Raw genomic sequence first — 17408 nt, 5'->3', positions numbered from 1 at the left:
ACTTGGAGAACACCAATAAGCCAGACAAAACTTTATTTAGACATGTCTATACTCAGTTACAGCATATGCATACCAGTTAAAACAAAATAAAATAAAATAAAATAAAATAAAATAAAATAAAATACAATAGTGAGAAGACAATATAGTATGTTAACCCATATGTGGTTCAATTTTAGAGCCTTACAAGAAAATATTTACCTTTCATAAGAGCAACAGCTTATAAAATCGGACAAAACTTTTAAATCACTCCGGTACAATTTTCCCGATTTGCTGAAAAATTTCTTCATGTCCACACTCTGACATTCTGTTGTTTTCTGTTTATAAAGGCCTTCTGCTGCAGCTGGGAACTGAGCGGATGTGACAGCGGGATGAAGATGAGATGTGGGTTGGTGATCAGCTGTGACACTGCTCGTATCGGAAAACAGAGCGCAAAGACAAACCCTCACACAAAAATTTCCCATCCCATAGTCTCTTTTATTATTCCTTAAACACAAACACAGACAGCCCACGCAATAACAACACACGGCCGAAGGAGCGCTGCCTGTCACCGCGTGGCGTGATATTATGCCACAATGTCAGAGTGATGTTCAGGCCAGTCTGATTGGTGAGTGTGAGAAGGATGTGTTGGGCAGACGAGTGACAGTGCAGACACATATGAACACACCACACACACACACTCTCTCACACACACACACACACACACACACACACACACAGACAGCTCCCCATACAAAAGCATGCACAGGTGATGCAACCCTTTTTGCTCACTGCTCCAGTTCCTTATAGACATCATCCTCTCCTCTTGGCTTCAAATCCTGGCAAAAAAGAAGAAGAGGAAGAAGAAATGTAAAAAGAAGAGAGCGATAGAGTGAATAGGATAGTGAAGTGATGGATAAAGAGAGGTACCGTGGCTAAATTTATGCCCCTCAAGTGTGTAATGAGATTGATTTGTTAATACCACTAATGTAAGGGTGACAGTTGATAGGGAATGGTTTTATCGGAGACGGGGCTGATAGATTGGAGGGGAGTACAGCGAGTGTGAAGGAAGACATATCTGCTGACAGCACGGGGAGGGTGCAATAGAGAGATGAGACTTTATGCACTGGTAGATGTGTGTATTACAGCTCCTCTCCCAGACACATATGCGCCATGCCCGGTTGTGTGCACTGGGGACAACACAATAACTCACCATGTAGACTGAACCCTGGGGAGGAGCCTGTTGGAAGGGAGGAGATAGCAGAAAACAGGTTTAATGAACAACAAGTGACAGAGAGGGAGGGAAATCACACAGGAAACAGAACAATAGCAGGAAAGCTAAACATAACAAGCAAACTACAGAGACAAGACGGGAAAGGGGAGGGGAGGGTGAGAGAAAAAGAGGGAAGGCAGAGGAGAAGACTAGGGCAAAACCATGAGGGAAATTTATCAAACGTAACATTTAGTTATTGAAAATGTCTGAATTGATCACCTGTCTGATATTGTCAGGATTCTCATAGATGTTTTCTGTTTCACCCGAGTGGACGGACAGAGACTGCTCGATGCCTGAGTGCAGAAAGATAGTTACCAGTACAGTCTAACACACATACTCAAATGCAGCGGGATGGAGAAGGTGGGGGCAGATTCATTACAACAACCCCAGAGGATGTCATGGACCACATCACTCAGTGGCAGCCGACAGGGGCCAAAGATGGACGGAACACGGAAAGCTGTCAAAAAAGAAAACGCCGGAAGACTCACCGCGATCAGAAATGTGTTTCCGTCTCCATAGCAACACACCGACAGCTGCAGCAACCAGGGGCACCAGGAGTAATAAAGCAGAGAGAGAAGCGGGCAGGGAGGGGATGATGACAATGGGAAGCTCTGCAAGAAAAAAAAAAATGTGAGAGAGAAAACAGCGTGAATGTTTGCAAGAACAGAGTTAATATAAACCCGTAGATGTATGAGTTTGTGTGCTTGAATGACATAAATGCTGCCCAAAAAGTTATTGCTTTGTGATCTAGAATTTACTCTTTTGCTCGAGACACGAAGGGTCAAGCTTTTCTTTACTTGAAGACTTGCAGCTGTAACCTAAGACATGTTGCTGTTCCGATTTCCTCTACATGTTACATGCATTTGCATCATACTGCTGTCATTCACAAACAATGGGTGCAGTGAAAGAAGGAGAAAATCCAGGCTCCGTCAGACAGAGTGAATAGTCTGTACAGCAGCTTAGTAGACATTGATCTGACAGACTTTCAGTCTGGACAGTAAAGGCTGTCAATTTGAAATGTTGACGAGAGGAATAAGGGAGGCAGTATCAGGGAGACCAGATGCTGTCAGATCATTAGGCCAAACCTCAGCACATGCCCCCTCCACCCACATACAGAGAAGTTTGTGCAAATCCTAATTATTCAATGTCTAAATGTCAAAATATGTAAGTATAAGGAGTAGGTAAAGTCTGCTTTTCATTTCTCTCCTTTGAAGTCAGATTCTAGTAATCAACTACCCCTAGAGAAGCAATGTAAAAACAGCAGTCTCAGCCAACTCCAGTCACTGCAGTATTGAAAAACAGGTGGATAGAACGCGTAGGCACAATTATCACAAACATTACATAAGCCTGCCATTAGCTCACTGTTGTAGCAGTCAAATTTTGTGGGAAGAGCACATGCGTGTGATCAAACTTGTCAGGTTTGTTTGCATAATGAGGATGACATAGGGCTTGCAAAACACAGCCACCGGGCAACATGGGAAGGAGGAGGGAGGTGCTTGTTTCCACGGTGATTCTGTAATTTGGTGTACCTGAACAAGTGTTTTGGCGCTCCCTGCTCTTCAGTCATGGAGCATATAGCGCTCAGATCTGTGACTCTTCTGATTATGCGAAAGACCCCTAATGAACAAAATGCCACAACGGAACTGCCAAGACCTAGCTCTTGTGCAGTGTGTAATCATCATCATTTATTAACAGTTCCCAGAGTATGTTTATGTACCATCCAAGGTTGTCCGCCAGGCAAACGTGAAGTTCACTTCTCCACAAATTTGTTTTAAAAAGGATTAGGCCTCGGGCTTCATCCCTGCCCTGAGGTCACAGCTTTTAGCCAGTGTCAAAATAATCAATGATTATGTGCTGTGCAAGGTGTAATTGATTGGTGAGTGTGTGCAGAGGCTGCTAATGGAATATTGTGGTGAGAGCTGACCCTAAGACTGACCTGCACTGTTCTCCGTGCCACGTTTAACTTGAATTATGATAATTGAGTGAGGTGAAGTGAGGCACAAACGCCCCCATATCCTCACTAGCACATCTCCCCTTTCTCTCATTCAGTGTCCCTTCACTTTTTTGGTGTCTTCTTCCAGCTCACTTATATCTTTCTGCTATTGGTACATCCTCCCCACCTCGTCTGTTTGATCTCAAATGAGGAAGTGGGTGATTTATATCATTGCAACAGCAGGGAAATGTCTGATACGTGGTAGACCAAAGAGCTGCCTGAACGCATTGCAAGTGACGAGCAAATTCAGGCAAATGTTTGCCTGGCTTTTCAAGTATTTTGTGTGGCACTGTACCAGTTGATTGGTTTACCTGTGAAAGAAATTCTATCATGCAGTTTTCTATTCTGCAAATCCCAAAATGATAAAGATGATTTATTACAACTGTTACTTGGTGAACTAAAAGCAACTTTACTATACTATCCAGCAAAACTATTTAGAAAACTTTACTGTCACTGCTTACTGTTATATTATTATTCATTATTAACCGTGATTTTTCTCTGTTTTGCACTATTGCAATGTTTGTACAGCCTGACACTTTAGAAAAGTGTAAATGTAGGTCATCCAGCTCTCTTATTGTTTGAAGTTCATACTGCGCTCAGTCTAAATTCCCAATGACATACCAGGAAAATGCAGCACTTGTCACTCACCACACAAAAATAAATATATTTCAATACATTTCGCCATTTCCAACCTCTCCAATCAGACAAAAGTCTTACTGCTTCTCTCCCCCTCCTGTATCCTGTATCACCCTCTCTTTTTTCCCTCCTTCTACCCATTGTGGCCATACCATCAGTGTGCATTATGATGAGCTCTGAGCCCCTCAGCCCAGTGTGATGTATTGGGCTATGGAGAGTGAACTAATTTCAGCTAAGGGATCCATTCAACTGCCATATCCTCCTGTGCTCCCCTACAGCCATCAATACAATAAGCTTGAATAATTTAGTTTTTGTGCGGAGAGATGTCCTAAGGTCCTATTTTCTTATATTCGCATATCAGCAGGGTGAGCGTGATGGGGAAAACGATCCGCTTTTGTTTTTATATTTTTAATACTTTTGTATAAGAACAAGTTGAAAAATTCAGAAGGATATATTCTGCTGGATATTATCACAACTTCTTGTTACACGGACATCTTAACCTTTAGCCTCTTTGTTTGCACATGGGAAAGCATAACATGTGGTATCTGTCAGAAGCTTTCTCCTCTGTAAATACAACCTGTCTGGCAGATGGACTGACCTGAGGTTGGCTTGGCTACACCATAGCTTCATGGAAAACACATCTGAGAATTATCCACACACGTGGTTCATTATCTCCATCAAGTTGATAAAGACCAATCTCTGACACAATACAAAATCTCACCTTTGGAAGGCAGCCGGACAGTTTGAGCGGCCGAGACGACCTGCCCATTTTTCAGACGCAAGCTGCAGGTGTAGTTGCCTGTTATGTTTGGAGTGAGAGGTAAGGGCAGAATGGTGGAGATGATCCCAGGGCCTTTGCTTTCCATATGCAGTTTGCGACTCGTATTGTTGTGTTTCCAGTGTGCACTTTGAACTTGGGACGGTTCTGTGTATAAGCAGTCCAACTCCAACTTCGAGGGGTAACGTCTGGTTTTAACTGTGGAAGTGATACATAGCAGTGGTGAGAGGGGAGCATGGAAAGACACGGGAGGGATAATGAAAAAGAAGGATAACAAGAAATCACAATAAACAGTGAGAGAAAAGACAGTCAGAGGGTAAGCGAAAGGTGAGAGTCAGAAGGAGAGAGCTAAGGGATGGTTAAAGGATGTTGTGTGAATATAGAAAAGGGCAAGGACAAATAGAGAGTAATGAGGTAAAGAGAAAGTGATATGAAAAACAAAGAACAATTCAGAGAGAGGTCAAAATAATGTATATTCATTAAAGTGATTTGTTGCTAATGCGTTGGTTGACTGTGACTGATGCTTAGTGTCTCATCAAACTCAAATGAGAATCCATCTGGGTGTAATCAAGCTCCACAGACCACCCTACACACGCGCACACATTTCAGCCTTGATTAGTGTGATCAGTGTGGGCCACCTACAGCCTTGGTGGGAGGGCAGCAGGTATAATCATACATAATGATACTCATAATGAGGTGAGGTAAAAATATATGCGTCACATGATCAGTGTGTGGGTGGTTGTGGATGTGCATGCGTATGTGTAGGGGATACGGATTGGAGGATGACAGTGACAGATCAGCTGGTCACACCTGGGCAGATGTGATGAATGCCAGTGGGACTGTGATTAGTAAAGCCTTCCAAGGCCACCATGACAGGGCATCGTATGTGTCTGTGTGCGCACGCTAGCTTTTGTGCAAGTGTGAGCAAATGTGTGCATGTGCAAAGAGTGAAAACTACCCAAGGCTCACTCATAAAAATCCACAGGTGCACTGCTGAGTTTCTGTTTAAATTCATGTAAGTGTGAATAAAAGTGAATGTTCGCTTACAAAAACTTAAAGCGAGCTCATTGGCTAATGTTACATCAAACCTGGCTAATGTAAAAAGACGACCAAAAAAAAACAAAACAAAACAAAACAAAACAAAACAAAACAAAACAAAACAAAACCACAACAACAACAAAAAAGCATTTAACATATTATATTTTGTGTATTTATTCTATGTATAAATCTGAACATCATAGTTGTGTTTTTTTTGGCATATGCTTTCTAAAACAATTCTAAAACAAGCAACACCGGGGCACAATGATTTTCACTAAATGACACTGAGGTTGCCAGGTGACCACCAAAGTTTTTTTCTCCCCAAGATTGCAGTAACTGGCTGAAAATCGTGGTTTGCTTTTTTTCTATAATAGGTATTGTGTGTGTAACATGTGAGCATTAGTTAGTTGGCATGGCTTCACTGTTCCATATTTGGTCATGCTACTCTCCGTAAGAAACAAATTAGCATATTTTCCTAAATGTCAAAGTATTCCTTTAAATAAACCACAGACAAGTGATAAGAAAAAAGAAAGTGATAAGAAAAAAGACAAATTAAGCAGATGGAGAAAGAAAATGCTCTTTGTAGGTTTTCAATCCAACTGAACACCTCAGTATTTTATGATCTCAAGACTAAATAAGATTTATTTTTTGGAAAAAATGTCATTATATTCTCAGTCTGAGAATTCTCATACCCTCAGATTAGATATGTCAAACAGCATAAATGCTTTATCTCGATTTTTACTTTAATTTGTCATTTATCTTTTTTTTTTTTAACTCTTTCATCACAGCTGAATGTAAATATCAAAGATTAAGATGAAACGAAGACCATTTGTCTCATAAAGGGCCTCCATGCCCTGGTTTCTACCTTTCAGAACGGTGAGCCAGGTCTGCTGGATGCTGATGTTGTCATTGAGGAACACTTCACAGCGGTAGAGACCGCCGTCTTCCCACATAGGGGTGAATAGAAAGGAGAAGCTCCCAGTCTCTGCGTTATAGGGTGGACCAGCCAGTTTGAGTCTACGGCTTCGCTCAGTCAGTAGGGAGGAACCCCTCCAGCGGTCGTACTGGAACACCAGTTTCCAATTCTTCTGCTTGGAATTTGGGGAACTCCAGTGCAGCATGATATAGTCCCCCCGGGCATGAGTACAGGTCAGGGAGAACGGTGCCAGAGCCTGAGTGGCAGTCGAGATCTCGGGGGCTACCCGCCAGGGTGGAGTGGGACAGATATGAAGACATTACATGGCAAGAACTGACAGGGAATGCAGAGTTAAGACTGAATGGAGAACGAGCGAGTAAACAGAATACAAAGAGAGTAGGGATATGGCGATATGGGAAAAATTCCTACAACAATGGGGATTACGTTCTTATGTGCTGAGAGTCACTTCTGCTGTGGGTCTTGCATTCTGCTCTGCCTGATTAGCAAACTGCTGACACAGGACTTTCAGACTGCTTATGTTACATTGTTACTTACCATATGTTACATTGGGGAATGAGGCCACTTTGTTAGCTACGGAGAGGAGGGAAGCAAGAAATAGCAAAAACCAAATAATGAATAAAACATAGATGTAGGAACTATAATATTCACAGGAGAACTAGCTAGATTTTAGTGCAGATCTAAAGTACATGTTTGAATCTTGAAACTGGCGTATAAAAGTAAGTACTTTGAAGAACTGTAGCTACAGGACTCCTGAATAAATGATGCTGCTGCCGGAGTTTCTTGCATTGATGCCCACTTGCAGTACCAATAAAGACAGCAACCAATTTTACTCATTCCTCAGACTTTCTACATTTCTCTTCTTCCAGCCAGTCTTACCGTCAACGGTCACGTTCACAGCAAAAGCAACGCCGCTGCTGCTGCCGCTGCTGCTGCCGCTGCCCCAGGTGTGGACCGTGCAGACATAGACACCGTGGTCACTGGTCTGGACCTGTGGCAGTTTGGTGACTGTGCCATTGTTTCTTTCACTCTTCATGGAAATGTCGCCAGGCGCTGCCCAGGTGATTTTGGTGACGGCAGAGTCAGGAGTAACTCTGGCAATCAGCCGCAGGGTGCTATGCTGAGGAACGGGTGCAGCAGGGGTGATCCCGACTGGAGATGAAGGAGGAGACAGGACATCAGCAGTAAAAGAAAGAGAATGCACATGAGCATTAACCAGTTGTACGTTCAAGTCTAGCGTTCACGTGGTAACATTAGTTACACAAGTATAAAGCTATAGTAGAAATACACAAAGTAGCAGTCAGAAACTGGATTTTGATGCTGCATCTGATTTAGCAGGAGCAATTTATGTTTATTTATTTATTTATTTTAAATCAAATATTTGATGTAGAGTAAGAAATAAAGTAAATGGAAGGCCTCCAAACTTGAACTTAAGTGCACCTCTTTATTCTATGGTCATCACTAAAACAGAAACAGAAATTAAATTATGTTGTGGCAAAAGTTATTTCTGGTACATTCTCATTAATTTAACCATTAAGCAAACAATTATATAGTGATTAGGTAACATTTCATGAAAGTCGTGTATATGACTAAAGAGCATTAGAAGACGAAGAAAAAGACTGGAAATAGAATCAACGAAGAATGGTTTTAGATATTATCAAAACATTGTATGTATAGAGAGATTTAACGAGATAAACTAGATACTCGTGTATTGTCGGGCATGTATGATTCATAAATAAGTCATTATGGCATGTATTAAGTTGACAAACGTCTAATGGTTGCAGGTGGTGGAAGAATCTCATATGTTTTCTTGACTCTACCTTGGAGGATGGCTAAGGGGATGATCTTCTCCTTCAGGGTCATCTCTTGATGCTTTATCAAGCACAAGTAATGGCCGCTGTCTTCCACTGTGGGCACGAAGGACAGTGAGAAAACCCCAGTGTCTTGAAAGTTGGGGTCAGACAATTGCATGGATGCCTTGGAAGCACCACCAGAGAACTTTTTGTTTTCATCGGCTGAAAGAACCAGTCTCCATTCACGCTCTCCGGGTAACTTCACCATCCAGTTGATGGCTACAGAACGTCCTACTCCTGTATCCGTACAGACTAAGGTGGTAGGTGTGCCCTCTCTAGCCACCACAGCATCCTGCCAGTCTGAGGGAGAGAGGAGAACCCACTGAGCATTTTAAAATTAGCGCTGTGGTAAATCTAGAAAATCTCACAATTGACTACAGTTCTAACACTTAAAACTGACGACTGTACTGCTCCACAGAACCCCTTTTCTGTGTGAATGTGACTTAAACTAGAATACTGCTGGAGCTTTAATGAGGCCTCTGTGTCAAAACTACTTGATATCTTCCAAAACTTCATTCCTTTTAGCAGATTTCCTCCTTTTGTTTCCCCAGGCAGCAGTTTTGTGCAGAGGTGTTGTAGATGGAAAGATTTTTGCACTAAAAAGACGTCGATATTGATATTTCTTCACTTGATATTTCTAACACGGATGACTAAATCATCATTTCGCCTTCAAATGAATTTGAAATACACGTACAAGTCAATAGATTTTATTGTTCTCTTGGTGGTATGTTTTCTTTCAATGTGAACATGTGAATGTTGTCATTGGACAAAGCATCAAGGTGATCGTGGGCGCAGCAATTGAAAGGAACAAAAATGATAAGAGGACACAAACAGATGCCATTGGCTGTCTCCTTAACTTAATGGCACACTTTTCAACGTAGGAGCCCATGGGATGAAGAAGAACTTTCTTTATGCATTTTAGCGTTTACATTCAAAGATGAGGATTCATTCATTCTCCCTTCTCTGCTAGAACAGTTTCGAGTGTCACAGAAAACAAATTCACAGAAAGCGGTTCGTACCTGTGTTGCTGACGTGAGAGGAACACACCACAACGGAGGTAGCAAGAATAAAGATGAGAAAGCCAGACGCCATCACACTTACAAAGGAAAGAAAAAATACTGTGTCTGCAGCGGTTTTCTCTGGAAGGGCTGTGACCTTTAAGTGCGCTTTAGAGGTATTCTTCTGTGTCCTACGATATGTCTCTGACTGACATGTCAACAAGTTCGCTGGACATCGCTCAGCCCAGCAGGATGCGGAGCAACCAGCACCGACACAATCAGCAGGAAATGGCCATCACTGTTCTTATTATGCGTGCGTGCATGAGGCTGATAAAGCACATACAGTGGCATTAACCATAATGTTAGCCTGAAATGTTCTACACCACTACTGAGCATGCAATTAGAAGGACAACCTCTGACTCTACCGTTCTGTTTGACAAAAGGAATGAGCTTGTACTCGTCTGTGTATCACAAAGCGAGTGTGAAACAGAAAAAAAAATGATAAGAATAACAGAAAGTGAGGGAGACATGAAAACCCGAGAAATAAAGAGTTTGGGTTGGTGTGGGTGCATGGCAACCCCTAGGCTACATGTCTTTACATCCCATAAATGTCTTTAATTAAGCTAAAGGTATTATCAGCTCCTCTGAGCACTATTACAGATTTTCCATAATTACCATTGGGTGAATGGGGGCGGCAAGGAGAGATAGGGAAGGAGAGAGAGGCAGGGCACGAAAGTAGATATGTATTGTGGGTGTCTAATGACAGGGAAAGAGGAAAGGGGGGGGGGAACGCGGCAAGAGGGAGAAGTGTGGAAGGAGAGGTGCTCAGACAGAATGAGAAAACCCGCGAGCAGAAGTGTGAGAGAGTGTTACAGAGGAAAAGAGACAGTGTGACTTCAAAGAAGCCTGTGGCTGCTGACACTGAGCGTGGTACTGATCCTGTGCCCCCTCCTCCATGGGTAAATAATCACCATAAGCCTTGGCTCTGTCTAATGAATCCACTGCCAATGAGCTAATATCTGTTAACTGTGCGCTTCATTATCACTGCCACAAACCCCCGGAGAGGGGGACAGGATGAATAGTAGGAAGAAGTGAAGGACGAGTGGACAAAGGAAATTGAATGACACGGGAAGAGGGAGAGGGAGAGAGAGGAAAAAAGGAGCACGAGGAAGGGGCGGAATGTGAAGTGTAAATGAAAAGAAGGTGTAAGGGACGTGAGAATAAAAAGGCGAGGTACTATATAAGTAAAATGGGTGGCAGCTGGAAAGTGGAAGATGTGAAGGCATGAAAAATGGATGAATGTGGGAAGAAAATGGGATGAAATTCTCCATTTGGCGACTACTTTCTTCAAAGCATCTTATTCTACCATGAATGCATACGGTTTAGTCATACCAGTGGTAGTACGGGTGGTCCCCGCACACTTAGAGTTACATGGCTGGAAGCCTGCTGCAAAATAAAATATGGCAATGCAGAGTACTGTTGGCATTTAAAACTCACACCTCTGGATCTGCAGAGGGCAACGGGAGGAAAGAAAAGAAATCCCTCCTGTCTCTTTGAAGGCAAAGTCCCAACAAATATCCTGTTTTAACTACTAATTTGTTTCTCTGGTGTGCTAAACAGTGTTTGACCTCCGATAATTATCAGCATCTTCAGAATTTTCACCCTAGAAATGCAGTCTGGAAGTAAGAGGCTGATACTAGAGGCAAATTGGAAAATTGAACAGAACAGAAGGAACCTGGCAGCACGGTTTAAACTGCGGGACTTATGGAGATGTAATTACACTGACTGCAAAACACTTGGGTATAGGGATTAGACCTAAACCAGATAATGCCTTTACTATACTGGTATGTCTCCTGCTTCAAAGAGAAAATAGGGCAAATGAATTGGAAGTTATTCTGTAGAAGAAGAAGAAAAACTAATCAACGGAGAGTGTGCTCTGCAAATAGATGCATGAGAAGCCTTTTGATTTGATTTTGCTGACTGCCACTGGATTCGTTTCTTCCCGTTCATTAATGGATGCCTATTGATTTGGGTATCTGCTGTACCGGAGTTATTTGAGCTAATCTTACGCCTGTGTGCAGAAACTAACAGCAGAGGGCGGAAGAATCATCTGTTTCCACGCACCTCACCACCACTACACCAATAGTGCATGACTTAGATGAATTGCGGAACTTTATATTGTTTTTTTGGGTCGGATTTTGAGCGAATTTCGTCTTTTGGCAATAATGGCACAGATTGTAGACAATCAGTCTGTGTGTGTAATATTGTGTGCGGCTGCAGTGGCTGAAAATTGATCAAGATGACTTCGAAGCCATGAATGATCTATTTGAATCTGATCTTTCAAGATTAAACATGTCTGGGGATATTTTGTGTTTTTCTCGAACGACAGAACGTGAAGTAAATTGATCATGTGTCCTTTTTTTCCGGCTGGCAAATTATATACAGTTCATATGAACGAGGTGTCCCTCTGTTGTCCTCTGAGTTGTAACTGTGCAGCCCGCAGACTGTAAAACCTCAGGTCGTGTCAATAAACGCGTCTTGACTTGTGCTGCGTAATTTGGATGGTATGAGGCTCAGGGAAATGCCTTTGGTTGTTTCAACAAGTTGTTTTCGGCGCACTCCCCCATTTCTTCCTCCCCCTCCTCCCACTCCTGCCGTCGCCGGTCTTAATTGGTTTTTGGGAAGCGGTACTGTGACGCCTCTCAGCTTGATGACATCACCCAGTCAGTCACACACAGCCGGACCCGCCGCGCACTCACACTCACAGGAACTAGTTGTTGGAGCAGAGACAGAGAGAGAGAGAGAGAGCGAGCGCGCAGCAACCACTTCATTACATCCTGAGCACCAGCTGGGGGAAATATTCACCTGTGCGCAGCCAGGACGAATTCTCAAGGATTTTCCTCAATTCTAACAGACTCCGCCTTGAAGGCGCAGGGAAGGACACCTGACCAAAATCCCTATCCAGTAACCAAACAAGTTTTTATTTTTTTGTTTGTTGTTGTGGCTTTGAATGAGTGAAATTTTACACCGAAACTGAGCCGCGTCTGAAGGTGTCGATTTCAGCTTTATTTCGGAAAGGCTTCGTTCCCGGTTTCACTGAGGATCAACCATGGCGAGACATGACGCCCGAAATTGGCCCGACTGCTCAAAAACGCTGGGACTGCTCTGCTTGATTGCGTCGGTACTATCACTGCACGGTAAGGAAGGACCAGTTCTAAAAAACTTCTCGGCGCTCACCTCATTGCCAACAGCACATTGCCTTTCGTTTATTCTCTGAGTTTAAATCATATGCGAGGAGACTAAATTAGGTTTGACTAACACCTGTCAGGGCGGTGACAGCCGCGGGGAATCAGGTGATTTCCTTACTCCGTTTACTGTAACTGAAGGCATTTACTTTATCTTGTTTACACCCCGGTCTGATGGGATACTGAAACTACACCTCTTCATCGAGATTATTCTCTGTTAGTTTCCGTGTTGAGCCAGCAGCACCGCTCTTTGACCCGAGTTTCGGTCGGTGAGTCAACGCCATGTTTAGTTTCTAAGGTGTGGCACCGTGTGTGTTGAAAGGTGTTCTAGCGATGTGTCTGGTGGCCTTTATTTAAACGGAAACATAAACCCAATCTACCCCCCCCCCCCCACCCCCACTTCCCCAAGTCCCCGTTCTTCACCTTACTGTCCCCCCCCCACATCATCATCCATTAGTTACAGTTCAGTTGAGAGGGGGAAATAGTCTGGAAACGGCTTCTACTGTACACAGAGAGGAGTTGCGTAGAGGAAAACAGTTGAAACTTTATCATCGACAACAAATTATTCAACCAATACTTTTGTCGAGTGCCATTTTCGGGCAATTTTCACTGCGCCCGACATTTCCACGTAGAATTGCCGACTATTACTTTAAGCAAAGTGACAGCGAGGCCACGCCTGTCCCTTGGCAACCTGTTATACATGTTTACATTATTCAGGTGTTTTCCAGCCCCCGTCAGCTCAGGTAGCTTAGGGAGTCGTACTGCACCAACAGGCCCCGAAATGAGAGGAAATATTCCTGGCATGCAGTTAACCCATTAACATATGAATGCGTGTGGCATGAAACCAGTTCAACATTTTCTCTGCTTTTCCTCACTAGGCCAGCTATTTGTTTTCTGCTGTAATTGGGGCAAGAATGTAGGACTAGATCTATCGCCCTGGCACGGCAACAGAATACATTTCCAGTAGTGATCAGATGATTGTGGTACTTTTAATCAGGACTCATAAGCGCAGTCACTCATTTGACTTATTCATGCAGTGGACCTTTTTTTGTTTGTCCAGTTTCATTTTGCACAACATGAAGTAGATCTACACTCAGAGGAGAGAGGGGAGTGGGGGAAATGAAACAAAAGGTTTTACATATTTATGAGCATTGAAGAATTCAAGGGTAAACTGGCACTAGCTTAAACATCGCTTTTTAGTGATCTTTTAAGTTTTGTTTTTCCAATGTGAATCTCTAACTTCATTTTGTATGGCAGATGAGCAGTGAAACTTAAGCTTTAACTGCTGTGGAACTGAAACTTTTTACTTGTCTACTTTGCATTTTTTCCTTTTCCTTCCAGAAGTGGAGAGGTGATTTAATTCTCTGCAAGATTTTCAGTGCCACAGCTTTAATGTGATGTAAAAATGGGTTTTAATTGTGGTTTTATTCTGTAATATTAATGTATTTTATATGTAATACATATATATACCTCAATAGAAGTAGACAGGTGGGCTGCAAGTTTAGGTTCTGAAATTATACTGGAATACAACCCAACCATCCCCCAAGTCAAGGTTGTGAGGGACGCGGTGGATGTGGGTCAGGAAGGCTTGGCCCATTACCATGGAGATGTTTTTATTGGAAGAAGGGTGGGCTTACGTGAGGGGGAGTTTTAGGTTGGGGGTATTGTCTTTATGGCTGAGTAAGCTGCATGTGAGCAGGGGGTGGCTGGCTGGCTGCCTGAGAAACTGGTGGGTATGCAGGGTCGTAGCAGAGGAGTGTGCTTGCTTCTCTGCTCACGCATAAAATAATGTTTTTCTTCGTATACCTGAGAGTTAAAGCTTCTTCTTCATATGGAAATGCTCCGGCCCGGTTTCGAATAAACAGGTGGCTTTTCGGTGTCCTGCTGTTTAAGTGCGCGGTCGCGGCTGAGTTTCTGGATTGGCTGGAAAACTCAACAGGCAGCAACTGATTAAGACGGCCGACGCCCCCACCTCCCCTCTTTCCCACCCACCACTTGAAACCTCCCTGTCTCCCGCCAACCCACGCTCCCTCCCCCAGCTCTGCTGTTGAGCACATACAGAGGCCTTGTTCTCCTGGTCTCCTTTTTTTCCCCGGCTATCTTTCATTCTCTCCTGTCCATTGCTGCTGTTTGAGTGACAGTAGTCATTGGGTTATTCAAATAGGCTTCCTCCCCCTTCTCTGTTGAGTCAAGGCTGTGCTGTTTATGGCACGAACAACATGCAGACAGGCAGGGAAATAAAGCATGTGACCTCCATGGTCTATCACGATGGTGCTACGGTCTCTCGTCAGCCACAAATGCATGAACTTCATCCAACACGCATACCAGCTCATATAATAACTTCTGAAAATACCCAGAAATTTCCATCATTTTCACAAGCCATTACGATGCTCTCACCCGTAACTCCTACACACACATACTTTATGCAGATACTCAGTGACTCTAATGTAGCAATGTTTCTTTTGGCAGTCCTTTGTGTGCAATAACTCAAACTATTAGCCCCCCCCCCCCCCCCCCCCCCCCACGAAAGCCTAGGACCATTCATTATAACAACAGAAAAAGAGCACTCCACTCTGTCTATTAAGAACGATGTAATTGATGGATCATGAGAGGAGTTTATTTTTTTTCCCCCGTCCCTAATAAAAGAAGGCAAAAGTAAGTCCTTAGTGTCTCATTATAGTCCCAGGGGAGCGAGGGGTTTCGGTCTTGGTTTGATTTTGTGTGTTAATGGCTGCAGCAGTTTGGTTTTATCATTATGTAGATGAGCTGTCCTCGCCCCTTTGCACGGAGCTTGTAAATGTCAGAAGGATTTTGAAAAGGTCGCGTGTGTGTATGTATGTGTGTGTGTGTGTGTGTGTGTATATATATATATATATTGTGTGTGTGCGTGTGTGTGCAAGAAAGTCTTGTTCTGGCCGTGGTGGGTGCTAGTACGTACACGCACGTGCCACGGAGTCTTCCTGTTTAAATGACACATCAATAACCTTCTCCTCCCTCTTATAATCACTATTAAGAGTCTGTTTATTCAGACATAAAAGTGTGCACGGATTTATGACTTAATGGAGACAAGCGAGTGATGCCGGCATTCATGATTCCTGCTTGTGTGCTGTGCAGCCAATGTGGCCCCATTAATTTTGAATAACAAATTTGTAAAGTGATTGAATGAAATATTTGGCATTTCACTGAATGAGCATAATAATTTAGACAGCTTTTTATTATTATTATTCCACTAAGTATTCTTTTTTTGGGCGGGGGGGGGCAGACAATGAGCTAGTGGAGGATGGAAAGCTTTGTAACAGTTGTGTTGAAAACATTTTAATAAGAGGCTCTTTTCATTTTTGAAACGGTTTCATCTTGAAGTTGTATTGATTAAATTAACGTTGATCTTCAGAGGTCTTACAGGATTTTAGATATACAGATATTTTGATAAATTAGTTTTAGTGAAATGACATTGCTCTGAAGACTTTTCATTACCATTGACCAGAAACACAAAAGATCCATCAGGTTTATTGTTGACTTGGCAAATATTATTAGACTGGATGGATGGATCTGAAGAGAAGGGGGTCGATGAGCACGAGTCAGTGCTTCTTGTTGCATTTTAAAGCCGTCTGTTGGACCACGAACACAGTTGAGTGTGCGCGTGCACATGTTCACACAAAGCTAGCGATGATTATGGGCAGTAACCTGAGGCTGCACTGTAAGTCAAATGACTTTCCAATAATAGGAACGGGGCTTCGCATCGCAACATGACAGTGCATGTGTGCGTTACTGTTTCTTTCAGGAGGGGGAGTGCACCATCGTCATCAGCTACCCTGTTATCTTCTACAGACATGAGATCGGAGGACGTCCTTTTTTTAGACTCCCGGCTCATTTAATTGACTCCCTTAAATTAAGCTTTTCATGCAACTTGAAATAATGATAGTACCTTTCCTGTAACGAATGAGCCAAAGCCAGGAGCGTTTTGTCGAAACCACTTCCATGTCGGAAGTCCCTCTCTTATGTCTTCCTGCATGTGCATGCGGGGTGGAGGGTAGCCCTTGTTAAGGTCACCAGGTTAGCCCCCCTACTGGGATGTTTGTGTTTGCCTCCTGGGGTAGCCAGACGGCTGGAGTCAGTCCCATCTGATCCAAAGGAAAATGAGCAGAAATCCACCTCTTAGAAGGAATGCCAAATGTTATTAATATGAATGGGGCAACTGAGGGGTTTCTAGATCACAACTGTGTTGGGGTCGATGATATTCTTGGCGGAGTTGTTGGGTTAAACTGCTATCTACATTGAATCTGTGTACATTAGCTCACACACTGATAACAGTTCACAGCTTGAGACCGTTCCGTAATGTACTCTAACCACCCACATGTTTCTAGATAATGGGGAGTTTTAAGGCTGCGCTGTTTGCTGGAGTAGCTTGCCAAATGCGTGTCATGCATACAGTTCCATACGGCATATGGCTTGCTTTATTTTTCAGTCACACATGTATTCCTACAACATTAGTCAGGATGCCTTTTGCCTAATCTGCATTTTCTTATCTGCATCTTCCTAACAAAACCCAGATGGAATTTAGGGAGATGCAGGTCAAACCCATTCCAGCTCATCCAGTGTGCAGAGAATGTGCGTTAATTCCAACTGAAGATCCATTGAAAGGCAGCCAAACTCTTTAAAATAAAATCCCCTTAATTAACTAGAC

General features: G+C 43.1%; 2 protein-coding genes across 3 annotated transcripts in view; one reads left to right on the top strand and one right to left on the bottom strand.

Annotated features, from left to right (window-relative positions):
• Positions 1 to 16: 16 nt before the first annotated feature.
• On the bottom strand, positions 17 to 9658 carry g6fl (g6f-like). Its single transcript, XM_047598299.1, has 10 exons — positions 9501 to 9658; positions 8449 to 8781; positions 7508 to 7780; positions 7166 to 7201; positions 6560 to 6892; positions 4600 to 4854; positions 1738 to 1860; positions 1469 to 1542; positions 1190 to 1216; positions 17 to 815 (listed from the first exon to the last, which is right to left on the bottom strand). Exons 1-10 carry the CDS (start codon positions 9571 to 9573, stop codon positions 765 to 767), a joined length of 1578 nt encoding a protein of 525 aa, XP_047454255.1. The 5' UTR covers positions 9574 to 9658; the 3' UTR covers positions 17 to 764.
• Positions 9659 to 12217: 2559 nt separating this feature from the next.
• The window catches only part of si:ch73-22o12.1 (poliovirus receptor homolog), a 71803-nt gene continuing 66612 nt past the window's right edge, over positions 12218 to 17408 (top strand). Inside the window, exon 1 of one of the 2 annotated variants that reach the window (XM_047599569.1) lies at positions 12218 to 12676. In XM_047599569.1, coding sequence (XP_047455525.1) covers positions 12589 to 12676 — 88 coding nt within the window. In that variant the 5' untranslated portion in view covers positions 12218 to 12588. The remainder of the gene's footprint in view (positions 12677 to 17408) is intronic. The other variant, XM_047599570.1, reaches the window with a different exon arrangement.

Source organism: Mugil cephalus, chromosome 11 (assembly GCF_022458985.1).
Source record: "Mugil cephalus isolate CIBA_MC_2020 chromosome 11, CIBA_Mcephalus_1.1, whole genome shotgun sequence".
Taxonomy (NCBI): Eukaryota; Metazoa; Chordata; class Actinopteri; order Mugiliformes; family Mugilidae; genus Mugil; species Mugil cephalus.
This window is presented reverse-complemented; position numbering and strand designations above follow the sequence as displayed.

Coding starts and splice junctions, on each gene's coding strand:
- g6fl (XM_047598299.1), bottom strand. CDS start 9,573: ATGGCGTCTGGCTTTCTCATCTTTATTCTTGCTACCTCCGTTGTGGTG. Junction 8,782..9,500: donor CTCTCACGTCAGCAACACAG/GTACGAACCGCT, acceptor TCTCTCCCTCAG/ACTGGCAGGATGCTGTGGTG. Junction 7,781..8,448: donor CCCCTTAGCCATCCTCCAAG/GTAGAGTCAAGA, acceptor CTTCATCTCCAG/TCGGGATCACCCCTGCTGCA.